The 27,187-nt window shown below is 40.9% G+C and overlaps 1 protein-coding gene across 1 annotated transcript in view; it reads right to left on the bottom strand.

Moving 5' to 3' along the window:
* Positions 1-27,187, bottom strand: part of LOC308609765 (uncharacterized protein) — a gene marked incomplete at its 5' end in the record, with an annotated part of 65,032 nt that overhangs the window by 20,486 nt on the left and 17,359 nt on the right. Inside the window, one exon of the mRNA XM_081259062.1 lies at positions 23,695-23,786. Within this exon, the coding sequence (XP_081115188.1) occupies positions 23,695-23,786 (92 nt within the window). The remainder of the gene's footprint in view (positions 1-23,694; positions 23,787-27,187) is intronic.

Below are 27,187 nucleotides of genomic sequence, written 5' to 3'. Positions count from 1 at the left end.
ATATAAAAGTGTGTATCTGTCAATCCCTGTTCTTTATCTTTTTAACTTAATTTTTTCCTCTCACATTCTGTTATACAGACACTTAAAAAGATATTTTGTGTTCAAATCTTTCACTTTCACTTCATACTTTTCATCAGCTTGGACACTGTACTTGAAGAAGCCTTTCCCATCCTGCATTTCCTAAGTAGTTGCCTCTGTTTTCTCCTGTTTATTTTGGGTCTCTTAACATACCAATTTTATCAAGATAACTGGCACCCATCCTCAGGATTTGTAAAATCATTTTCCTCTTAAAGTCTCTCAACCATTTTTTTCAACACTAACACATCTACCACAACCAGGAAACGCACTGTTTAAGAAGAAAACTCAAGTTTGTAATCTAACAGAAAAGGACAGGCTCTTCTTTGAAGCTCAGCGACACGTCTTAATTTAAAGGCAGGGGAGGGACTTCCCTGGTGTTCCAGTGGTAAAGAATCCGCCTTCTAATACAGGGTACGTGGGTTCAAAGCCTGGGAACGCTGGTCCGGGAGCTAAGATCCCACACGCCACGGGGCAATTAAGCCCGCGTGCTGCAATTAGACACGATGCAGCCTAAGAGAGATAAATAATTTTTTACAAATAAAAATAAAAAAATAAAGGCAGGGGAAGCAGGAAAGTGACCGTCTCATGTGAATTCCTTCTTATTCAAAATACAGGTCGTAGCAGTTTACTTGGGCTGCGTCACAAAATACGACACACTGGCGGGCTTAAGCAACACAAATGCACTGTCCGACATTTACGCAGGCTGCAAGTCTGAGATCAAGGTGTCAGCAGGGTTGGTCCCCTCTGAGGGCTGTACGGGAGGATGTGCTCCAGGCTTCCTGGTGGAGAGGGCGGTTTCCTCACAAGCACATGCACTATGTATGTAGCAGGTAGGTGCCTGGGCTGAACTCCGATCCCAGGGCTGCTCATCCGCAGCAGCACCAGGCCGCTGGAGGGCTTGTCACGGACCCGTTGGCAGGAGGACTGCAGGCTGACACAGACGTCTGCTCAGCTGTGGACCCATGGCCCGGCCACAGCCCTGCCAGAGGCTGCCTGGTTGAAATCCAGGTCACGGTTCACCTCCCTCCTGCTTATTGCATTCAACGATGCCTTGAAGACCCCCTACTGCACCAGCCTGGGTGGCACATCCCACCCAGTCATTTCCACATCAGAAGCATGTCAATTGAGAAGGTTAAAATTAGGCCCTGGCTCAGTGCTGTGGAATTAGAATCTGTGAGGCTGGGTCCAGGCATCTGTGTTGGAATATTTTCTCCACGGGACTCTCATGCCCAAAGGACTGTATTGACAAAGCACTTCTGCTTCACCCCACTGATATTTCTGCACTAGAGCTACAGCCGTTGTTATATTAAACTGCATCCGCAGGAGGAAGAGAGAGGAGGAGAGGTGACAGTTCTGCTGATCTCCAAACACGCTGTTACGGAACCACACTTGGGTCCACTCGCCCGCACGCACTAAAGCCCGTCTACGGACACGGGTCACGGTGAAGGAAAGTGCCGCGTTTATGGCGGGGCAACAAGCAAGGGGTCCAGGTATCTAGGGCTCAAAAGGCCCCCACTCCCCCGTGGCTTTCAGGGAAAGGTGTTGACAGATGGGGTGAGGCTGTTGGTGGGAATGTACACTGGTGCTGCCGCTATGCAGAACAGTGTGGAGGTTCCTCAAAACACTAAAGCTAGAGCTACCGTAGGACCCAGCAATCCCACTCCTGGGCATATACCCAGAGAAAACCATAATTCAAGAAGACACACGCACCCCAATATGTATAGCAGTACGATTTACAATAGCCAAGACATGGAAGCAACTTAAATGTCCATCGACAGAGGAATGGATAGGGAAGATGTGGTACATATGTGTGAGGGAATACTACTCAGCCATAAAAAGAATGAGATTATGCCATGTGCAGCAACATGGATGGACCTAGAGATTATCAGACTAAGTGAAGGATGTCAGACAAAGACAAATACCATATGCTACCACTCCTGTGTGGAATCTAAAACAGTGATACGAATGAACATCTGAACAAAACGGAAACAGACTCACAGACATAGAAAAAAAACTTATGTTTACCAAAGGGAAAAGGTGGGGGAGAGGGATAGATCAGGAGGTTGGGGCTAACATATGCACACAACTATATATAAAACAGGAAATCAACAAGGACCTCCTGTAGAGCACAGGGATCTCTACTCAATATTCTGTAGTAACCTAGGGAGTTCCCTGGTGGCCCAGAGGTTAGGATTCTGGTCTTTCACGGCCGGGGCCCGGGTTCAATCCCTGGTCAGGGAACTGAGATCCTACAAGCCACACAGCACCACGAAAAAAAAGCAAAATTCGGTAATAACCTAAATGGGAAAACAATCTGAAAAAGAATAGATATCGGTGTCCATATAACTGAATCACTTTGCTGTACACCGGAAACTAACACAACACTGTAAATCAACTATACTCCCAATATAAAATTTAAAAAAAGTTTAAAGTGAATTACAAACGAGTGGGGTGAGGGAGAGGAGGTTGAGGGGTGTGTGGTCAGCTTGTGGACATTCTTCCGATTGGTTGGTGGTGAGGTAATCTGAGGTCAACATCATCAACCGGCTGGTTCCAGCTGGTCTGGGGTCTACGTGCTTGTGGGCACCATGCAGTTACCTTCCTCAGTAACTGGGAGCTTCAGTCTCTGCAAAACAGCTCCAAGGACGTGGCTCAGAACAGTATCTACAGCCCTTGAGGAGGAACTAAAGGTCCTTGACTTTGTTTAATGGCTACACTAGTATTATTTGGTCTTTGGGGACTCTTGTCCTTTCTTTTGGCACTTTCTCCCTTCTCTGATTAAATTGTTTGTTTCCAACTCACGGAAGGCTAGGAGGCTAAAATTTTCTAAAGACAAGAAGCAGGCAGAAGACATGGGGAGAATCCATCCCAGGAAGGCCCCACAAGGTCCTGCTCACTTACAACATCACATTCAATCTGGGCTGCTTACGCCATTTTTGGACAACATACCAACACATCTTAAGATGGGTCCCACCCGACTGTTGCACATTTGGACAAGGTGCAGTGGGGTGGGATTATGCAAATCCAGATCTGAAGACTAGATAAAGCAAACAGGGTATTTCACAGTATACAAGAGAAATTTTCATGGGGACAGAATACCAACCTTCTAATATTTGAAAGCCTGTTAGCCAAGAGGGAGAGTGAACTTCTGTTTTGTTATACAAGGACCCAATCAGCTGTGATGGTTGAAAGCATGATGAACGCAAATCTGAATTCATTTGCCTCCTAACAATGCAACGTCTACAGCAGAGGGACACAGGTCCTCAAGCAGCAGTGCTTTTCCCAGCAGTGCAGACCCTGAGGAGAGCCAGGCTGTGGCAGCTCTGGAGGACCTCAGACACTCTTTGCACGGCCTCTGAGACCTAGAACATCTCAGAAAGTCCACGAGTGCAAACCAAAGAGACACTCAGTCCCTGCACCTTGGATGAACTGATTTGACTCTACGTATGCATTGCTTGGGCTAATTAGAAATATGGAAGGGATCAGAAGACAGAATAAACCTCTGGGCACATCCTGAACAACAGAGATACTTCTCATCAAAGTCCAAACAATAATTCAAAAGCAAGATTCAGAGCCAAACTGTGGAAACAAACCAAGTGTTCACTGACAGATGAATGGATCAAGAAAATGTAGTGTGTATATTCACACAACAGATATTATTCACCCACAAACAGGAAGGAAAGTTTCTAATTGATACAAAGACCATTTATGTATTTTTCAAAGATTGACATTTCTTTGTATGAACAGTGAAAATTTAACAATTCCACTTTTAAGAGGAAAGGTTAGTGTTTCTTTGTAGAAACAATTAAGTCTCAGCAGTAGAGGCATAAGCACACACGTGCACACAGAGTAAACAGAATAGCGCCCCGCTACCTCCCCGCAATCTGATCCCCCGATGAGCCCTGCTGATTCTCCCTCCAAATATAGAGAACCTGTTTACTTCTCTCCATCTTCTCAGACACCGTCTTCCTGGACTACCACGCCAAATTCCTAACCTTATGTGGGTCTCCCGACTTCCACTCTTACTGAATCCCCACCCCATCCATTTATGCAGCAGCCAAAATCAATTGTTCCTCTTTCAGTGCAAACTGGATCAGGACACCTCTCATTCACTGCTTTCCCACTGCACTTGGCAAACATCTGAACTTCTTCAGACCCACGGTTTTATTTCCTTCTCACTCACTGTGTACTGTCCACACTGGCTTTGGGGTCTAGGAAGGAAATTTTGACACAGGCTACCACACAGATGACACGCGAAGACATTAAGCTAAGTGGATAAGTCAGATACAAATGGACAAATGTTACATGATTCCACTTCTGTGAGGTCCCCAGATGGGTCAAATTCATAGAGACAGAAAGTGGAGTGGTGGGTGTCAGGGGCTGGGAGGGGGGTGGGGAGTCAGTGTTTAATGGGGACAGAGTTTCACTTGGACAGGATGAAAACATTCTGGAGATGGATGGTCGGGATGGTTGCACAACAATGAGAATTCTTGTTTTCCTTCCTTAAGATTTTTGTTTTACTTATTTTTGGCTGCGTTGGGTCTTCGTTGCTGGGCGCAGGCTTTCTCTAGTCGCGGCGAGCGGGCGCTACTCTTCGGTGCGGTGTGCAGGCTTCTCATTGAGGTGGCTTCTCTTTGCGGCAGAGCATGGGCCCTAGGCGCGTGGGCTCAGTAGTTGTGGCTCGCGGGCTGAGGAGTTATGGCTTGCAGGCTCAGTAGTTGTGGCGCACGGGCGTTAGGTGCTCCGCGGTATGTGGGATCTTCCCGGACCAGGGCTCGAACCTGTGTCCCCTGCATCGGCAGGCGGATTCTTGACCACTGTGCCACCAGGGAAACCCAAGAAAAAAAGCAAGACTCAGACCCCAAGGGGAGGAGTGGAAGTACGAGTTGGGAGGTTCAGAAGAAGCTTCCAGTGACACTGCATGACCCTGAGTTGCCTATTTTCTTCTCTGCATCTCGGCTACCATATACTTCCTACCCTCATAGAAAAATAACCTGTCTGGAATTGGAAATTTTTCCATTTAGTCTTTTTGTGCATGTGACATTTTTATTCAGAAAAATAATCTGTGTTGAACTGGAGTTTTTTCCATTTAGTATTTTGTACATGTGACATTTTTATTCAGGTAGTGAAATCTCTGGGTCAACAGTGATACCACATTCTCAAGATTTTGATAAGTAGACTAGAACTTCTTAACTAGAATCAAGGGGCAAGCTTTGGACAATCCATGGACTTTGTGACATCCAAAGGTGCCCTTTTTGTGTGTGTGTGTGTGTGTGTGTGTGTGTGTGTGTGTGTGTGTGTTTGTAGACACCCTTTGAAGGGTGCGTGAGCACCTGTAGTTTTCTATGATTTTAGCTTCTCCAAATGGCTCTTGGACTCAAAGGTGCCTGAGGGGAGCGGACGTGTACTCCCCCAGTACAGAATTCTGAACGCAGTGTCAGTAAACATTCAGCCAAAGAGCTTTGCCAAATTGCGTGTTTTAACGTAACTTTTTAATCCACTGAGTCGATGTACCTGGGATCTTTTTTTACATACTTATCTCACTCTTTATTTATTTTTTTTGGGGGGGTACGCGGGCCTCTCACGGTTGTGGCCTCTCCCGTTGCGGAGCACAGGCTCCGGACACGCAGGCTCAGCGGCCATGGCTCATGGGCCCAGCCACTCCGCGGCATGTGGGATCTTCCCGAACCGGGGTACCAACCCGTGTCCCCTGCATCGGCAGGTGGACTCTCAACCACTGCACCACCACGGAAGCCATTATCTCACTCTTATAAGGCTGAAACGTTGCTGCTTCCCCTAAGTTTCCTTGTCCCTCTCCCCACTCTCCCACCAGGCCGTGGAAGAGGAATGGGAGGGAGAGGGAGAGTCCAGCAGGGAGAGGACAGTGCACCTGCTGGGAAGCGGTAAAGAGGGGTCCAGGGTGGGAGGGAGGGAGACACAAGAGGGAGGGGATATGGGAACAGGTGTATATGTATAACTGATTCGCTTTGTTATAAAGCAGAAACTAATACGCCATTGTGAATCAACTGTACTCCAATAAACTTGTAAAAAAAATTAGAACTACCATATGACACAGCATTTTCATTCCTGGATATATATCGAAAAAAATAAAACCAAAAAACATTAATTTGAAAAGATATATGCACCCTAATGTTCATGGCAGCATTATTTACAATTGACAACATATGGAAGCAAGCTAAGTGTTTATTAAGAGATGAATGGGTAAGGAAGATGTGATATATATATATATACAATGGAATACTACTTAGCTAAAAAAAAATTTTGTTTGAATTCAAATTGTATCAAGTATCTTTTCCGACCACAATGCTATGAGACTAGACGTCAATTACAGGAAAAGAGCTGTAAAAAAATACAAACACATGGAGGCTAAACAATACACTACTCAATAACGAAGTGATCACTGAAGAAATCAAAGAGGAAATTTAAAAATACCTAGAAACAAATGACAATGGAGACACGACGACCCAAAACCTATGGGATGCAGCAAAAGCAGTTCTAAGAGGGAAGTTTATAGCAATACAATCCCACCTTAAGAAACAGGAAACATCTCGAATAAATAACCTAATCTTGCACCTCAAGCAATTAGAGAAAGAAGAACAAAAACATCCCAAAGTTAGCAGAAGGAAAGAAATCATAAAAATCAGATCAGAAATAAATGAAAAAGAAATGAAGGAAACGATAGCAAAGATCAATAAAACTAAAAGCTGGTTCTTTGAGAAGATAAACAAAATTGATAAACCATTAGCCAGACTCATCAAGAAAAAAAGGGAGAAGACTCAAATCAATAGAATTAGAAATGAAAAAGGAGAAGTAACAACTGACACTGCAGAAATACAAAAGATCAGGAGAGATTACTACAAGCAACTCTATGCCAATAAAATGGACAACCTGGAAGAAATGGACAAATTTTTAACCTGCCAAGACTGAATCAGGAAGAAATAGAAAATATGAACAGACCAATCACAAGCACTGAAATTGAAACTGTGATAAAAAATCTTCCAACAAACAAAAACCCAGGACCAGATGGCTTCACAGGCGAATTCCATCAAGCATTTAGAGAAGAGCTAACACCTATCCTTCTGAAACTCTTCCAAAATATAGCAGAAGGAGGAACACTCCCAAACTCATTCTACGAGGCCACCATCACCTTGATACCAAAACCAGACAAGGATGTCACAAAGAAAGAAAACTACAGGCCAATATCACTGATGAACATAGATGCAAAAATCCTCAACAAAATACGAGCAAACAGAATCCAACAGCACATTAAAAGGATCATACACCATGATCAAGTGGGGTTTATTCCAGGAATGCAAGGATTCTTCAATATATGCAAATCAATCAACGTGATACACCATACTAACAAATTGAAGGAGAAAAACCATATGATCATCTCAATAGATGCAGAGAAAGCTTTCGACAAAATTCAACACCCATTTATGATAAAAACCCTGCAGAAAGTAGGCATAGAGGGAACTTTCCTCAACATAATAAAGGCCATATATGACAAACCCACAGCCAGCATCGTCCTCAATGGTGAAAAACTGAAACTATTTCCACTAAGATCAGGAACAAGACAAGGTTGCCCACTCTCACCACTCTTATTCAACATAGTTTTGGAAGTTTTAGCCACAGCAATCAGAGAAGAAAAGGAAATAAAAGGAATCCAAATCGGAAAAGAAGAAGTAAAGCTGTCACTGTTTGCAGATGACATGATACTATACATAGAGAATCCTAAAGATGCTACCAGAAAACTACTAGAGCTAATCAATGAATTTGGTAAAGTTGCAGGATACAAAATTAATGCACAGAAATCTCTGGCATTCCTATATACTAATGATGAAAAATCTGAAAGTGAAATCAAGGAAACACTCCCATTTACCATTGCAACAAAAAGAATAAAATATCTAGGAATAAACCTACCTAAGGAGACAAAAGACCTGTATGCAGAAAATTATAAGACACTGATGAAAGAAATTAAAGATGATACAAATAGATGGAGAGATGTACCATGTTCTTGGATTGGAAGAATCAACATTGTGAAAATGACTCTACTACCCAAAGCAATCTACAGATTCAATGCAATCCCTATCAAACTACCACTGGCATTTTTCACAGAACTAGAACAAAAAATTTCACAATTTGTATGGAAACACAAAAGACCCCGAATAGCCAAAGCAATCTTGAGAACGAAAAACGGAGCTGGAGGAATCAGGCTCCCTGACTTCAGACTATACTACAAAGCTACAGTAATCAAGACAGTATGGTACTGGCACAGAAACAGAAAGATAGCTAGGTTCATTTTTAAATGGAAGATATACTCTAGATATTTAAATGTAGGGCATCTCTTCCTTTCAAATCTCAGAAAGAAAGGTGTGCTTCAGTTTCCCTGCAGAAAGCTCTAGTATCTTACTCCCTTTTGAAAGAGGAACTAATCCTTCTTTCTCTATTCTTCTTTGTCTTCTTCCCTTCATCAGCAATGAGCCTCTTTATCATTTTTGTCAGCCCAAAAAATAATTTTTCTCTTTCCAGGCCAGTCAAAAATTGTACACTACAAAGTAAACAGAAAGAGCTTTATTTATAAAAATAAAACAGCTATGGCATTAGTTCTTAAAGAGTATAAAACTTTGATCCCTCATTCCAACAAAAAGTCTTGTTAGCATTTAGGGTTCAATGAGAGGCAATAAACAAAAATGTTTTGGTGACTCATTTGACATCTTTACTAAAAGGTTTGAACTCATAATGGTGAATATCAGACATATTTGTGTTAGGCAATTAAAAATAAATTATATCTAGACGTATTTTAAATTACCATATTAACATTAACAAGTAATCTTAGAACTCATCTTGAAAGTAAAAGGTACTTTTATACTTTATAATGAAAAAATCAATAAAATGTGCCTTTATGAAGAGAAAATGTAATTATAATACCAATTAATGTTAACTGGTCACTTTTTTATTGAAGTAGAGTTGACATACAATATTATGTTAGTTTCAAGTGTTCAACATAGTGATCCAACATCTAAATACATTTGAATTGGTCACCATGATAAGTCTAGTAACCATATATCACCATACAAAATTATTACAGTATTATTGACTATATTCCTTATGCAGTAGAGATTGCATCCCCAAGACATTTATTTTATAACTGGAAATTTGTACCACTTAATCCCCTTCACCTATTTCTCTCAGTCCCCATCCCCCTTCCCCTCTAGTAATCACCAGTTTGTTCTCTGTATCTACAAGTTTGTTTCTCTTTTGTTTTCTTTGTTTTCTTTTTTAGATTTCACATATAAGTGAAATCATACAGTATTTGTTCTTCTCTGTCTGACTTATTTCACTTAGCACACCTAGTACTCTAGGTCAATCCATGTTGTTGCAAGTGAAGATATTTCATTCTTTTTTAGGACTAAGTAATATTTCATTATATATGTGTGTATATATACACCACATCTTCTTTATCCATTCATCTATTTATGGACACTAGTTTCTTCCATATCTTGGCTAGTATAAGTAATGCTCCAATGAACAGAGGGGTGCATACATCCTTTCTTATTAGTGTCTTTGTTTTCTTTGGATAGATACTCAGAAGTTGAATTGTTGGATCATATGGTAATTCTATTTTTAACATTTAGGGGAACCTCTGTACTGTTTTCCATAGTGGCTGCACCAATTTACATTCCCACTAACAGTGCACAAGGGTTCCCTTTTGGATGACGGCCATTCTGACAGGTGTAAGGTGATATCTCACTGTGGTTTTGATTTGCATTTCCCAGATGATTAGTGATATTGAGCATCTTTTCATGTGTCTTTTGGTCATTTGTATGTATTCCCAAAGCAATGTAACCCCTATCAAAATACCAATGGTATTTTTCACAGAATTAGAACAAATAATCCTAAAATTTGTATAGAATCATCCAAACAAACAAAAAACCTCCAATAACCAAAGCTATATTGAGAAAGAAAAACAAACCTGGTGGTATGACATGCACTGATCTCAGACTATACTACAAAGCTATAGTAATCAAAACAGTATGGTATTAGCATAACAACAGACACATAGGTCAGTGGAATAGAGAGCCCAGAAATGAACCCACAGTTATGTGATCAATTAATCTACAACAAAGGAGGCAAGAACATACAATGAAATAAAGACAATAAATGGTGTTAGGAAAATTGGACAACTACCTGCAAAAGAGTGAAACTGAATTATTTCCTTATACCATATATAAAAATAAATTTAAAATGGATTAAAGACTCACATTTAAGACCTGAAACCATAAAACCCCTAGGAAAAATACATTGACATCGATCTTAGCAATATTTTGGGGGGTCTATCTCCTCAGGCATGGCCAACAGAAGTAAAATTAAACAAGTGTCATTATATCAAACTGAAAAGCTTTTGCAGAGAGGAGAAAACCATCACAAAATGAAAAGGTAACTTACTGAATGAAAGATTTTTTCAAATGATATATCTGATAAGGAGTTAGTATCCAAATTATCTAAAGAAATCATACAATTTAATATCAAAAAACCCCAGATATTCCAATTTAAAAATGGGCAGAGAACCTGAACTGGTTACTTTTTAAAGTGTTTGATACAGTACTTAGATGCATTCTTTTTTCATTAGCCTTGAATATCAATACTCTTAACATCTCCGTTTATAAATGAAGAAATTAAGGAATGGAGAGATAAATGACTTGTCTAAGGTACAAAGCTTATTACAAAAAAGATTATACTAAACCAGACCTCTGATTCAGATTCCTATACTTTAATCATTAGGGCTTACTGCAGAAGATTAGAGACAGAATTTGACATTGAAAGCTTAGATTCCAGTTTTTAATGAGATTTCTTCACCATGCCTTTATGTCTAAGGGAAAAAATTCTGGTCTGTACTGCCATTAATGATAATACTGCTTTAGAGAAATGTTCTGGAGGGAAAGGATATTATTCAAATTTATTTTTAAAGTGTTTTTTTTGGTTTGACTTTGTTTCTTAATTTTCTCATGCTAGGATGGGAGGGCAAACAAAACCTAAACTAACAATACCAACTATACGTGTGTGTGTGTGTGAGAGTGTGCCTGTACTTATAAGTATGAAAATACAACTTACAAGAAAAGGCAAGACCAGAATCTATAAGGCTAAGGATTTTGACTTTATCTTAGATGCAAGAGAAAGCAATTAAATGAAAAGAGAGTTGTGTAGATACTAGGCTGTTCAAGTAGAGCAAAGGAGAAATGGTAGTGGCTAAGACGGTGGCAATGAAGATGAAGAGAAACATTATATATGTGATGAGAGAGAGAGAGATGAGATTCCAGAGGACCTAATGATGCAGTCTATGCAGAAAGTGAACAAAAGGAAGGAACTGAGGATCATTCCCAGGTTTTTGCATGGAGTTACTTTTTGTGTGAATCATGGCACCATTCACTGAGGAAGAAAAGATTTGCAGGATGGAAAAGTTTGGAAGAAGGAATCATTGAAGTTTCATTTTAGACATCTTAGTTGTAGAGACGTCAAGCAGTGTTCCTCATATTTCTCCAATGAAAAGAATCACCTGGGGATCTCATTGCACATATGGATTATCACCTTTTCTGCTAGAACTTCTGGTTTGGTAGTCTGAGTTGAACACAAAGTACTAGATTTTCTCACACTGCAGAAGAAAAAAAAACACACTGAAGGAGGTGGGAAAGAGCTAACCTAAGTAACTTTGGAAAACAGTATTTTAATATACTGTGATTAACCATGCACAATATATACTGAAAAGCTAAAGACAAAAAGAAATGTACACAAATATTGAACTTGTTAGTAAATTTATTTTTCACACGTGTACAGGTTAATGATTTTTAAATATTTTATGTGTATTCCAGAATTGAGCAAATGAATAGACTGCAAATAATGAGAATCAGGTTTCTAATTGTTAAAGAGTGACAAATAAGGAAAGGGTAAGGGAGGCTAGAATAAACCCTGTGCTGTTGGATTGGAATCAAGGTATCAATTTGAATTCATATATCAATTTGAAGTTATATATATATGTAGATAGACAGATGATAATGTGTGTGCGTGCACACGTGTGTGTATATACACACACACCCAGATAGATAATATGAAAATAGAGATACTTGTATATTTTTATGTATTCATATATATATTTTTAGCTCTCTCTGCTGAAAACACAATGAGGTAGCTTGGATAGTGATAAATCCACCTCATACCAAGATTCTGGTTTCTGAATACCATTATTAATGCAAGGAACAAGAACTCCATGGAGAAATGACTGATTCAAGGCTGAGACAGAGGAAAGTAAAAGATGGGTCTGGAGCACTTTGTGGTGTCAGAAAGTAAGATATTACTCCAACAATTGTATGGCCATGTAGGAAAAATATAGGAGACAGCTGGAAGGAGTACCAGTGACCAAATATGGAACACTTTGAGAAACAAAACTATTAATGATAGTAATAAATTTTAACCCGTAGAATAAAATAATTATCCACAAGTTCACACTGATGTATGTATATATATGAACAAATAACCAGATAAATACATAAATGAAGGAGAAGAACAGCTCTTTCTTATACTCAAATTATAGTTAATAAATGTAGAGGGAATGATGGGGATAGAAAATGAACAATCATCAAACACCACAGTAATGGGTGGAGTCAAAAATTATTGATGGATGCTAAAATTACTATGGGAAAATTAAACAAGAAGCAGAATATTTGAACAATCTCAAATAATTACAAAGGGAAAAATAGTGATTTTGCAGCTATCATTATAACTAAGTCATCAAAGTTAGCATCCCCAGTAGTGAGACATACAGATTTGTTTGTACCTCTAATATGTACTGAAAATGGCATAATATCTCTCCTGAAGTGTTCTTGTCAAGAAATACATATCCTCAGTCTAACCATGAGAAAATATCAAACAAACCCTATTTGAGAAAAATTCTACAAAATGACTGGCTAAGATTTTCCATTAGTTCGAGGTCATAACAGACAAAAAAAGACTGAGGAACTATCCTAGATTAGAGAAGAATGGGGAGATATGACAAGCAAATGCAATAAGGGATCCTAGATTTGAATCTGGACCGCAAGACAATAGGCAATATTTGAATACGAGTCTATAAATCATTAGTAGCATTGTGACAATGTAAACTTTCTGCTTTCAATAATTATACTCTAGTAATAGAAAATGTTAACATTTGGGGAAGCTGAGTAAGGGGTATATGGGAACTCATACTGCTATGTTTGAAGTTTTTTGATAAATAAGATTTGATAACACAGTTTTATAAAAACTTAGTTTGGACATTTCTGAACCTCTTTTTTGTTTCCTTATGGAAGAAAGTTGCTTGTTTAGGGATAATACTAAATCAATGGGGGTAAGATTTACACAGGACCAACCCTAACATTCATAGTGTGTGGCACAGGAAACAACTTTGAATGGCCATTTCAAGGAACAATATACTTAAGTGTATACAATGAGTAAAATGGATGAACTACACAAATTAATGAGTTGAAAAACCATAGAATCATAGAATTTTCTCACTGTAAAGGCTCTTACTTTCATAACTTTTCAGTTCCTATGGGTAAATGCCAAAGAGCAGGATTACTAGATCACTGTATGGTAAAAGTACGTTTATTTTGTCAGAAACTGCCAAGTATCCCGCTAGCCACAAATGAGAATTCCAATTGTTCTGCATCATCACCAACTTCGGTATTTCAGTTTGGGGATTTTAGCCATTTAAATAGGTGTGTAGTGGTATCTCATTATCATTCTAATTCAAAATTCACTGATGACATGGAATGTGTAGCATCTTTTCACATGCTTATTTGCCATGTGCCTATTTTCTTTGTTTAACCATAGTAGTTTTTTTTTTTTTTTTTTAACCAAGGCCTGCTAACTCTTGTCCTCCTATGTCTATTTATGTTGTCTTTTTTCTTTCTTTCTTTTTTTGAACTTTTGATCATTTAGTCTTTTTCCTGGTTATGTCCAATTATTTTTTATACTAAAATTGGGCTTAACTTATTTTAGGAAACTATAAAGATACCTCCACATTCTGGATGTTGTTATCTTTCTCTTGAAAAGATTTACTTTGGCCCATGGCAGACAGTTATTATAGGGACTGGTAACCTTAGTCCATTCTCCGTTTGAGCTCATTCAAAGCCGTTTTTCAGTCTGTGTGAAGGTTGGTCTATTCCTGTCTTGTCCTTCCTCTACGGGTGTTGCCCTTTGGGATTACCATGTGAAAGTTTGGATTCTCCCTATTCCCAACTACCCTTGTATTTGTTAGGCTTTAAATGTAATGGTTCCCGCAGCCCTGTGAGACTAAAGATACACTTAGCTTGTCATTCCATTAGTTGTTGCCTTTAGCTTGAGCTGTTGCCCATTGGCTTCTGTGGTTAGAGTCTTTTGAACTCCTTGGCTTTTCAGTTCGTAGGCTGTAAGATTTGAATCAGCAAATGCCCCAAGGAGAAAAGCTGCACCAAATGTCAAGCTTGTGTATGTGTTTCCCTTCTCTCCACAACTTGGCCCACGTCTTGGTGTCTCTCTAACATTCAGATGGCAGCGAACAGATGTTTTCTTACTTTATCCAGCTTTTCTAAAATTTCTTTAGACTTCCCCTGACCTTATGTTATTATTGAACTACCATCTCAATTACCCCTAGGAAGAAAATTGACAATTTTATGTTTTATTTTTTTATTTTCTATATTACCTCAGTTTCTGTAGAGACCTTTTACCTCACTGTTCGGTCTAGTTCCTGTGTTAGCAGTAAGATGGAGATAAGCTGGAGGCTAAGAATACTGGGGGGAAATCACTGATGAATCATATGTCTCATTCTTTTTGTTTTTCCTCTCCTTATTTATTACTCTGGCAGCCTACACCTGCCTTTCTTCATTTGACCCAGTTGCCCAAATAAGAAACCCACTCTAGTAAAGACCTGACTTTACTCTCATAAATGTCTGCATGTTAGGATTAGCTAGATGATGAACACCATGCCAGAGTTCTTTGTGTGAGACTTTTGTAGACTTTTGTTAGCCCTTTAGTTTGCCTCTTGCAAACGCTGCTCAGATTGTTGAGGTTTTCTAAGATTCTGTAGGTCAAACCTCTCTACCTGCATACCAGATGAGCCCTTCTCTCTTTCCTGACTTCACTTGTGGGAGGTTAGCCCTCGGTTCTTCTTTTTGCCCATCCAATCATAATTGTTCATGAATTCCAAAAGGCCCTCAAAGTATCTGTCGTCCCTTTCTCTCTTCTTTTTATCAACACTGCTAAATATTAACCATATATTTGCATACCTCTTTCTTACTTACAGTGGAATATTGGAAGGCTCGATCATTAAGTGTGAGCCCCACCAAACTAGGACTCATACAACACTCTCCTCCAGGCCAAAACTTTTGATATCCACTGGGTTTTTTTAATACTATCTTATATGTATCTAAATTTGTAAGGATTTAGTTAATGCCTGAGTTATGTGACAATAAGAAATCAGTCAAATTAGCACTACAGAAGTGCAGCTTAGACCTAGGGACCAGAACCAAGGACCACAAAAACCTGTTAACCAATAAGTTTCACTTGTACTTCATGTTTAACAACTGCTGAGGGTGAATGGGAAGTGAGGGAAAAAGAGTTTATCACAGAAACTTGCACTAAAATGAAGAGGAAAATGACCCAGTTCCTGGTTCAAGTCACTGTAATCTGCTTCAATAAATAATAACAGCACACAAGGAAAACAAACACTATATGATAGGAACAATGGATAATTAATTACCAGATCAGGGAGGACAGATTACACTTGCTATGGGATTTCATTAAAGAAGGATTCCAAAAAGTACTGGCTTCTTCTGAGAAGACTTCTCAGAACAGGTAGCATTTAAACTGAGTCTTGAACAAGTATATAGAGGGTAGGGAACAGGCCTTCCGGGCAGGGAACAGGCACAGTGTCAGGAATGGCACAAAGGGCTTATGGAATAGGGGACAAAAAAAAAAAAAAGCTGAACACAGGAGTGCTACGTGTTGGGGAATATGGGGGAAGGCTGGCTGAGGTTGGTTAAATGAAACATAATTAGACGGAAGAGAAAGTAGGTGCAAAGACACATGGAAGACTGTAGAAAGCCCCTGAAGATGGAGATCAGCATAATAATATGAAGAACTCAGTGGTACTTTGACACTGTATGAATGTCTAGGTTTAAAAAAATCAGGAAAACACAATAAAAGAATAAACTACTGATATAATGATATGTAACCAGAGGTCAGATACCAAAGAATACACACTGTGTGTTTCCACGTATGTTATATAAGGTGATAGAGGTCAGCTTAGGTGTTGCCCTGGGAGAGTATGGAACAGAAAGAAGTAACAGAGAACCGTGTAGGGTGTTAGAAATATTTTATAATATCTTGATCTGGTGTTGGATACATGGGTGCATAGAGGTGTAAAAATTCAGTTATTAGCAATGCAGTTAACCTACTAGAGTTTTTTTAATATATGCGTACATTAAAAAAAAGACTCTAGTAGGTTAATTAGGCTGTCAGTTGTATGAAGTAAATTTTGATCAAGGAATAGCCAAGGTAGTAATGCAGTAATAAGTTATAAATGTACTCACTGTGCTCTAGAATGTCACAATTGGAATACAAGAAATATGTGTAAGAAAAAAGACAAATATTCAACTTTGATGGTTGGATGAGCTGAATAAGTTAGATCACTCTACTTTCAATTTAAGAAGTTGGCCAGTGTTTGGATACCTTTGAACAAAGAAAAAAAAGAAATACAATTTTTATTATGCATATGCTATGTATCAATCCCTGACTTCTATTTTGACGCATATAAACATGGGAAATATTGCACCTTGTAACTGAGACAATGAAGATGAGTGAGGTAGCTGGTTTTGACACTAGAGGCTGAGAAAACCATCAGCTCATAATTGTAAGAAGTCTGAAGTCGGAGGAAAAGAATCAAGAGGAAATAGTGGTAAGTGCCAGGAGCTTCTGGAAACTACATCACAGATGAAGACTCCAGGATTGTTAAGCTTTCTAAGAGTCCCAATAACTCAGATAAAAACAGAGGGCTTAAAACTGAATCCTGGGGATATATGTATGCATATAGCTGATTCACTTTGTTACACAGCAGAAACTAACACAACACTGTAAAGCAATTATACTCCAATAAAGATGTAAAAAAAAAAAAAAAAAACTGATGCCTGCAAAGTAACAGTTGTTAGGACAAACAGTAAAGAATTATAAGAAAAATAATCACATGCCTGTCCCAACAGAGAAATAGCCTAAGCTCCATCTCACCATTTCTCCGATTGGCCTTTCACAAAATACAGTCCCATCAGCTGAATATAGGTTTGTCAAGTAACTGTGAGTAAGACTGAATTAAACAAAAATAAATCAATTCCTTCCTCCAAAACTTTTCAGAGTATGTAATGAAACAAAGTGAAACTTGAATTTCATGTCGGGATGTAGAGTACAGTTCTTCCCAAATGCTTCTGTCCTGTAACTACATTAACATCATCTAAAACCAGTGTTCTGCAGGACAGAGATTGTGAAACGCTGCTCTCATCATGTAAGATATCAACTCTTTCTGAAAATCCATTCTTCCTTCTGCCCTTTCTCCTGTTGTCCCTGTCACCTGGAATGTCTGTCCTAAGCTCCACCTGCCAAAACCCTACCCATTTTTAGGATCCAAGAGATAATAAAAGGCTTACATTACTGAAAGGCAGAGAAAGAAATCCCTTCCTAGGGATCTACATTTCCTTCCTAGGGAAAAGAAAAATTGTAAAGTATACCACAGTGACCTTAAGTCTATGAATGTAACTATGTTGTGTTACTTGGAGTTCTGTAAAAGTCAATGTGCTACAATATACATGGATATGAATGTTTGATCTCTTACAAGTAGAACTTGCTGATAACTTTCATCATGAGCGAGGTTAATGATTAAGGGAGCCATTGTATTTGGCTCAGCCCTTATAACTAGGGAATATTAAAATTGGAAAGGTCCCTAGATATTAGCAAATCTATCCACCTCATATTCTAAGTAAGGAAACTGAGACCTTCATAGATTGGATACTTATATTAACAAAGGAAAAGGGTATAAGATTGGCAGACCTACCTTTTAGATTAAGAATTTTGAGATTTTTATAGACTACTAGGACATTATGTCCACTGATATTGAGACAATGTGTTTCTTAGTCATCATTTCCTATTGCACTGACCAAGCGAGGTGGCAGTCAGTAGTTGTACAAAGGGAAAAAGAAAACTTTAGAAACTCCCAATTTATATACACAGGGAAATTCATCATTCATGTTATTTAAGCTAACTGGATGCAGTTTATCAGCTACATTGAGGAATGGTGAAGTGAAGTGTCTTTACAATTAACATGTTAGTTTGTGTCATGACCTCCCTGGTGTTCAAGTGAGTTAACGGTTAGCACTCAACTAGGCACTTAAGGGTCCATTATAAATCTGGACTAAACATTTATTTGTGGCATCTTTATTCTTCTTTGGTGCCCTTAGGCAGAATTAGCCCTCTTATGTTTTGATAAATTCAAGTATTAAACAGGGCTAAGGTTTCACAAGTTCTTTGGCCTAAACATGGGGGTAAGGGAGACCAATGAGCTGGAGTACTTCTAGATTTAAGAATGGTCAGATTGAGGAAGAAGAGTCTTATGCCAGAGGTGAAAGAAGACTGATTATAATTACCTATTTTTAAAAATTCCAACCCTTTTCAATGTTCTAAAGTGATCAGGAAGTACATGGGTATGCTAGGAAGTAAGGGAGTCAAGCAAGAATATTCTCTAAGAGTTTGTGGATGGCAATGAAGAGGAAAGGAAGATAGAGACAATCCTGGAAAAGGTTTTGGTTGGCCATAATAATGAAGTCAGAAGGAGAAGAAGAAGAAGAAAAAGAAGAATGACACATGCAACGGGAAAGAGAAAGCAAGAATAGAGAAGCAAAAGGGAGAGTAGAAAAATGAGACAAATTTGGAGAAGGAAATGAGGAAGAAAACTGGGTGAAAGAAGGAAGCACTGATGGTAGACCACCTGACACTCAAACATTAACATGATGCACATTTAAGATGTGTCATCAATGGCCATGGTCATTACCCTCAAATAGTTTACAGTATGTGTTTCAGAGACATTTATAAATTGAAAATGACATTAAAATAAGTGCCAGGGTATAAGTATTCATGGAATTGTATGGGAGAATAAAAAGTCCCCCGTCAAAGAGCCTTCTGAGACATCGGGAAAAAAGGAAAAACCTAAAAAGCATAAGACTCTTCCTATTTTCATTTCCAATGATACATCCCAATCTTGATGATCAATCAGCGATTTAAATATCAACTATAAACACAGTATTTTATGAGCTGCTATGCAGTGTACTAGAGCAATAGAACAGAGAGGACCTCAAACCCTCTGTTCCCTCAAATTGAAAGGCACGCTTCCTGACCTCTCCAGACCACTACTGGACACAGGGAACACACACTAATGTTTCAGGACCCCAACCAACAGTCACCTGCTTAGTGATTACTTCCATGACACACCCTCACTAACACCACTGACTTTCCTGCTCCTACGGGACATGACATAAATTTCCTATTTTAACACATACCACAGTGCAGTTTGATTGCGGGTAGACGTTCTAACAACTTAAAAGAGAATGATGACTTTTTTGCTCTTTACATCTTGTTATTTCCCTACTCATAATATTTCTTGAAGAGAAACCATAAAAATATAAACAAACACAAAAAACAGATAATATACAAAACGTGTGCTTTGCACCTTAACACAAACTTAAGTAAAATGAGTTCTGACAGTATCCGGCATGACAAACTTCCATGGTACAAATGAGAATGGACCAAGGTTTGAGCAGGTACAGGAGACAATCCAGGCATGAACAACACCAAGGAAAGGTAGACAGGAAGTAACATGGTGTGTAGGAAATCACGAGACCAGTCTGATGGGAAGAGACTGAAACAAGACTGAAACTCACTTTCTAAACCTCCATCTCCAATTGGACAATTCACAAGACACAGGTGCACCAAAGTGGCCAAATAGTCAATCCCTTTAATGGGGAGGAACAGTTTAAAATTTTATTGCTTTAGTTTGCCCAAAAGTAACTATCAAATGTTGGCAGGACACAATGAAGGCTTACCTTTGTTAACATAGTTAAGTCTCTCTCTCTCACAACTAGCCCACTTGGCTCCACGTTCCTTAGCGCATCCGATGCACTTACACAGCATTGATGGGCTTTACACAGCTGGAAGGTCACATCTTTATTTCTTATTGCAGGAACACAACATCTGGAAACTTTATTTCTATCGGAAGCTACAGCAAAATTATTGTAAAATGAGTCATTTAAACCATACATTTTATCACCTTTAAAAAGCATCTGCTCTGTGCTAAGGATTAGAAATGACTCCTGTCCTTAAAGCCTCATTAAGGAGGAAGATCTATAAACTCAAAATTTCAATCACATGAGATAAAGAACTATAACCTTTAAGCACAGAAGTGCCTATGGAGGCCAAAAGTTATATCTAAGTGACGGCTTCATGATAACCCTGAAGTACAGTCTAGAAAGATGAGGCTATGCAGAGTTGGAGTAGGAGGTGCATTAACTGCACAGGGAGCACCTGTGCAAAGACACTCAAGCCTGACACCTGCTGGGCACTGTAAATACTGCAGGTGGGGATGACTAAAGACCAGGGGTCCAAGTGTGAGAAGAGACAGAAATAAAAATAGAGATGTTGGCCCAAGCAAGCCTGGGAGAGAGCATGGCTTGTATCCCACAGGTGATGAGGCCTGGGGCTACCACTGGCTGAGTAAGGGTGCCTCCGCTGATTAGAAAAAGGCGCCCCGCTGCTGAAGGACCAATTAGATAAAGGGAGTGATCACAAAAAGCTCCCCTTCCTCAAGGCCAAAGAGCCCCAGGAGGCTTGGCAAAGCACAGTTCAGACTACAGGCCTCTGTGCAGAGCACACGCTGGGCGGCTAGTATGCACTAACTCTGTGTGGGCAAGCCATTAGCAGCATTATTTTAGGCATATCTTGTCGTGTTAGAAGATCACTCAACCCGAGTAGGCAGATGAACTTAGAGGAACTGAGACCAGGGGCCGTGAAACCACCCAGGAGTTTCTACCATAGCCTGGGCAAAATGTAATATGGATGAAGAAGCAAATTTAGGAGGAGGCCAAAATTTACAAGATAGACCCACTGGATGCAAGACATAAAGAAAGTTCAGTGAAGGAACTCTGAAGAGAATGGGCTCCACAATAAATTTTTCTTACATTCAATGTCAAATATCAGGCAAAATTAAGTACAGTGGCCTTTAAGGTCCCTTCCAGCTCTAATTTCTTTTGATTTCTAACTTATTACTCTGGTTAAGTAAAGTCCCTTCAGAGGTACAGAACAGTTCTTATACCTGAATGGGACGCAAAGAATAATCTGACTTCTCTTCACCAGGGGAGGAGTTGAACTATCCTTGCAGAAGAGATAACAGATGGTGTGAACCCCAGATCCTAGAAAAGGGCCAGGCACACGATAAGTATTCAGCTTTTCAAAATCAAATGAACAATCATTTCCTGTCCTAGATCTTTACACCCTTCCTCTGCTGGCTACTTTCTCACAGCTTATAAACATCCTCAAATATACCCACTTAAAAATCTCTCAGACCTATGATTCTTTGGATCTTCTTGTGGATAACCTAAGTCTCTACCATGCCTTCAAACACCTCTCCTCCCCAAAAGCCCAGATCTGAACCTTGGGCCCAGACCTGTCTACCAGGCCCCTCTAAAGCACTGAAGAGGAACTAAAATCCTCTCCCCACCCCCAATACCTTCCTACGGTGCTCTGTATCTCTCAAAAAGATGCAGCTGTAAACTGTCACCCACGCTTGCTGCCCTCCCTTTTCTAACTGGTCACCAGGCCCCACCCATTCTCTCTCAGATCTGCAAAATCCAGTCCAACCTTTTATAACTTAAGTGGGAACCTTAGATTACAATTCACCCTGCACCCAATCAAGTGCCTTGCACATGGAGGTCCGGGTAAGTCTCTAAACCAGAAGTCCATCTCACTGTTCTTTAGGGTTTCCCACAGCCTTCAGGATAAACATCTAAACTTCTGACAGGACAAACAAGGCCCCGTTCTGTTGGGCCCCACTAGGTTTCCAGTATCAACTCTCATTTCTTTCCCAAGCCCTGAGTTCCAGTCCTATACCTTAGTTTTGCCATATTTTCTTATATTTCTCAAACTTTGACACACACTGCTCCCTCCTGCCACCCCAGTAGCTTCTACATATCCTTAGAAAGGATGGCACCTCCTCCAAGAAGCCTACCCTGAACTTTCCCTTCCAAGATTCTGTGCTCTGCAAAGGGGAAAGGTGGGGGGGGGAATACATTAGGACTTTGGCATTAACATAGACACACGACTCTATATCAAATAGATCATCAACAAGGACCTACTGCACAGCACAGGGAACTCTACTCCATAGCCTGGAACAAACTGTACGGGAAAAGAATCTGAAAAGGAATGGATACATGTATAACGGAATCACTTTACTGTACACCTGAAACTAACACAATATTGTACATCAACTAACCTCCAATATAAAATAAAAATTAAATTAAAGAAAAAAGAGATTCTGTGCTCTATAGCACCAGAACTCACTTCTTCCAGAGCACTGACTACTGTGCTTGTGTTTACTTGCTGCCCAGTAGAAGGGAAGATTACCTAGGGCAGAAGCATCCTCTCCAGCAGCCCTTGGTTCTGACAACTCATTCAAGTGCCAGGCTACTTTACACACATAACCTGCTTAATTCATTCTAAGAACCCACAGAAAGAGTGGTTATTAATGTCATTTTACAAGTGTGGGGATTGTAGTGCAAAAGAAACCTGCCCAGGCCACAGACAGCATAAGCCCTGGAATTCAAACCCTAGGCTGCCTTCACACCAGTGCTCTTTCCACTATACGATACGACTACTGAAAAACAGATTTTTTCTTTCCTGAGCCCTGTTTTAATGGAAAGGAAATGAAGCTGGGATATATCCATTTCCTAATCGCTTTGGTGTGTACCAGGCAAAGTCATTCAACAGACCAGGTAACATCTGTGCAACAATTAACGATGCTCCAAACTGTGCTAAGTGTTCTACTTTGTAGAGTCTAGAAGCATTAACACAGTGCATCCTTGTAACCGCCAGAGAGACTGGGTCCTGTTAAGCCCACGCTACAGATGAGAACACTGAGACCTTGAAGCCTTAAGGCACTCGGCCGGGGTCACCGAGCCGGCAGGAGTCCTAGGCCACACGCCCTGTCTAGTGCACGCACACCCGGTCACTGGGCACTGGTTCTAGTGCCCACCCTCCACCTTGCACCATTTAAAACCCCGCTTCTCAGTGCCCACACGAGGGGCCCTGGAAGCGGGAAGTACAAACCTGTCTCGACACGCCGTGGCTGGAAGAAGCTCTGGATACAGATCAGGGGCAGCGGGTGCTCAGGAGCGGCGCCCAGTGCACCCCGTGGAGGCGGTCGGCCTTAAGTCCAGCAGGCCCTCCTGTAGGGAAGCGCGCACGGAGGGCAGAGGCACCGAGTCCTGCAGCGCGCACAGGTCCTCAGAGCGCGGAAAGATATCGGCCACGCCGTCCCGGCGCAGCTTCACCAAGGGATCATGGCCCGAGCGCGGCCTCGGGGACGCTGGCTGCGGACATGATGCCCACACCCGCCTGGGGGCCCCGGCTCGCCTCCCGGCCCCTCGGGCGCCCACCGCCCGGCGGCTGCGGCCCCGCAGCGTGCGCAGGACCGGCGTCGCAGCCAGAAGACATAGGGCCACGGGCCCCAGCTACGCCAACCCCCCCATGCCGCGCTCCGGAGACCCCGCACGGCCTGGTGTTGGCGCACGCACCTACGCCCTCCACGCCGCGGGGCTGCCGTTTATAAGTCAGCGGGCGGGACCGTGGGGGCGGGGCTCGAGGACGTCAGCACGCTCGCCGTGCGTCGCGTCCGCATGCAGCCCTGTCTCCCATGGTGACGCGGCCTGAAGAGTAGGGGCTTGAGCTCTGAGACTAAGGCAGCGCGAAACGTTGGAGGTGTGGAGACTTTGGGGCTTCCAAAAAGCGTTTGCTGACTCATCCAAACAAAAGTGAGACCTGGTTGTATCAACGCATTTGAAAAGTAAACTCCCGTAAGTGTCTGTGCTCCCCCCGCCCAGGAGAGAGCGTGTATTCCGTGAGGGACACACGAAAGGCTGAGTGAACGTCTGCCTGTGGTCCCTTACCTGGTGCACGGGTGTGTGAATTTATGCGGAGAGCTCTTAATTTCCGTAGTTTCTGCTAACTTGACACGGTAGTTGGCAAATGGTGACGTGTTCCATGCATTCAGGACATGATCGTGGTTACTAATAATCACTTTGTTTTGTACTGACAACTCCACAGAGAATTTACTACTGAATATCCACTTTACAGAAGAGAAATTGAGGCGTAGGAAGTGAAGTGGCCGAGTAAGAGTAAGGACTCAGACAATTGGTGTTAGTAAATGAACCCTGCAAGGAGGCCGTTAGCCTGCGGTGGCTCTAGTGATGCGGCCGCCTACGTAAAGCAACCGAAATCTAAGCCTGTCAACGCCTCAGGGTGACGCACAGCGCTGAGGACAACTAGTCAGAAACCACCAAGTAGGCTTTAAAGCGATAGCAAGTCAGTCATTTCCTTGCTTTGCTTCTGCCCTTTGAAACAAATCTCTGCAGCTCCTGTGGCTGGAGTGCTCCTCACCACTTCCGCTTTGGCGGTGCCTGAATTGAATCTATTTTTGCTCACGTAAAGTCTTCTTTTAAACATGCCTCAGTTTGTCTTTTAACATTGGCCGTAGAAGTTGGATTTGTGTCCAGTTTCTAGAACAGTGGTCGTCCTCTGGTCAGGCCTTAGGCGTTATGCATACAACGTTCCTCTTCTACCACCACCTTCTGGATGCCTCCACCCACTACCAGCTCCCGCGTATCAGATCCCCTAGATGTGGTCAGCAATGGCTTTCACATGCAGCGTGCTCACATTATAACATCGCAGACACTCCTCCGTCCTCCAGCCAGCGTGTGAAGTGAAACATGACCATTCCTGTTGAAGAGCCTGCTGTGACCACTTTCCCAAACACAGCCACTCCCCAGCTGACCCTGGGTGACCACTCTTCTGAACTTGGTCTCCATCACTGCATGGATGTCTTTCTATTTAGGCTACATTTTTAAGTATTCTTAAACCTCATATAGTATTCTACTATGTTTTCTCTTCTTACTTGCTTTTTTTAGTGTTATCTTTGCTAGGTTCATCCATGCTGACACGTAAAGATCTGTCTAGTTCATGTAGTTTCCTCACTATGTAGGATTCCCATGTAGGGAAATGCAATAATTTATATGTGCATTTTCCTGTTGATGGACATTTAAATTGTTTCCAATTTTCAGTATGATTTCTGTTGTAAAAAATTTTGTATACTTTTTAAAGGATACTTTACATTTACAGTTATTACAAAATATTGGCTATATTCCCTGTGTTGTACAATACATCTTTGAGCCTATCGTACACCCAGTAGTTTACATCTCTCACTTCCCCACCCCGTATTGCCCCTTCCTCCCCCTCCGCACTGGCAACCATTAGTTTGTTCTCTATATCTGTGACTCCCCTTCTTTTTTGTTATATTCGGTAGATTGCTGTATTTTTTAGATTCCATATATAGGTGATATCCTACAGTGTTTGTTTTTGTTTGACTTATTTCACTTACCACAATGCCCTCCAAGTCCATCTATGTTGCTGCAAATGGCAACATTTCTTTCTTTTTTAAGGCTGAGTAGTATGCCATTGGTTATATGTACCACATCTTCTTTATCCATTCATCACTTGATGACACTTAGGTTGCTTCCATATCTTGGTAATTGTAAATACTGATGCTCCGAACATTGGGGTGCATGTATCTTTTCAAATACATGTTTTTGAAAACACATGTTTTTGTTCTTTTTGGATTTATACCCAGCACTGGAGTTGCGAGGTCATATGGTAGTTCTAGTTTTAGTTTTTGAGAACCCTCCATACTGTTGTCCACAGTGGCTGCACCAGTTGACATTCCTACCAACGGTGTACCAGGGTTCCGTTTTCTCTAAAAATGGTAGATTTGCTTCCTAGGGTTAATTGAGATGATAGTTGAATAATAACATAAGGTCAGGCGACGTCTAAAGAAATGTTAGAGAAGCTGGATAGAGTAGGAGAACTTCTGTTCGCTGGCGTCTGAGTGTTAGAGAGACACCAAGACATGTGGGCCAAGTTCTGGAGAGAAGGGAAACACAGACGCAAGCTTGACATTTGGTGCAGCTTTTCTCCTTGGGGCATTTGCTGATTGAAATGTTACAGCCTAGGAGCTGAAAAGCCAAAGAGTTCAAAGGACTCTAACGACAGAAGCCAAACGGCAAGAACCGTTTTCCATTGATAAACAGCATTTTAACTATGTAGAAGCAGAAAATGAAAAGAAAGAACTTTGCATTACATTTAATACAAGTTTAGGGAGATCTTTGTGGTATATTAGTGAACTTATTTGTGGAAATTTAGCCATGTACATTGTGTTGGAGAGGCACCAAGGGTTCAAGATTTCTCACAATTTGAGGACACAGTTGCCTTAAATGTAGGCATGGTGGCATCCATTTACATAACAATGATTTGGAGGATGTTGTGTTAGTCAGCTCTTGCTGTGATAATGCTTTGGAACAAATCACCCCAAACTCAGTTACATAAACAAGAATTTATTTTTCTTGGACCTATGGGCTAGCTGCAGTGGCTCTCTTTTAGACCTCTAGATGGCTAGTTTTGCTCCGTGTTTTGGGTCAGTTTGAGGTCTGTCACACACCTCTTCGTCTGGAGCCCAACTGTGAGGCCGCAGCTCCCAGGCCCTGTCTTCTCTAAAAGTTCACTGAAACATAGGTGAGCCCAACCGCACAAGCCCATTTAAGGCCTCTTCTGCTCATTTAAGGCCATCATGTCTGCTCATACTTCAGTGACCAAAACATGTCACAGATCTAAGCTGTATTTAGAATATGTGTATTTGTTTAAAGTTGGGTGCTCTCACAGAAGA

The sequence above is a fragment of the Mesoplodon bidens genome (genome assembly GCF_964165515.1).
Source record: "Mesoplodon bidens genome assembly, contig: HAP1_SCAFFOLD_146, whole genome shotgun sequence".
NCBI classification, from domain to species: Eukaryota; Metazoa; Chordata; class Mammalia; order Artiodactyla; family Ziphiidae; genus Mesoplodon; species Mesoplodon bidens.
This window is presented reverse-complemented; position numbering and strand designations above follow the sequence as displayed.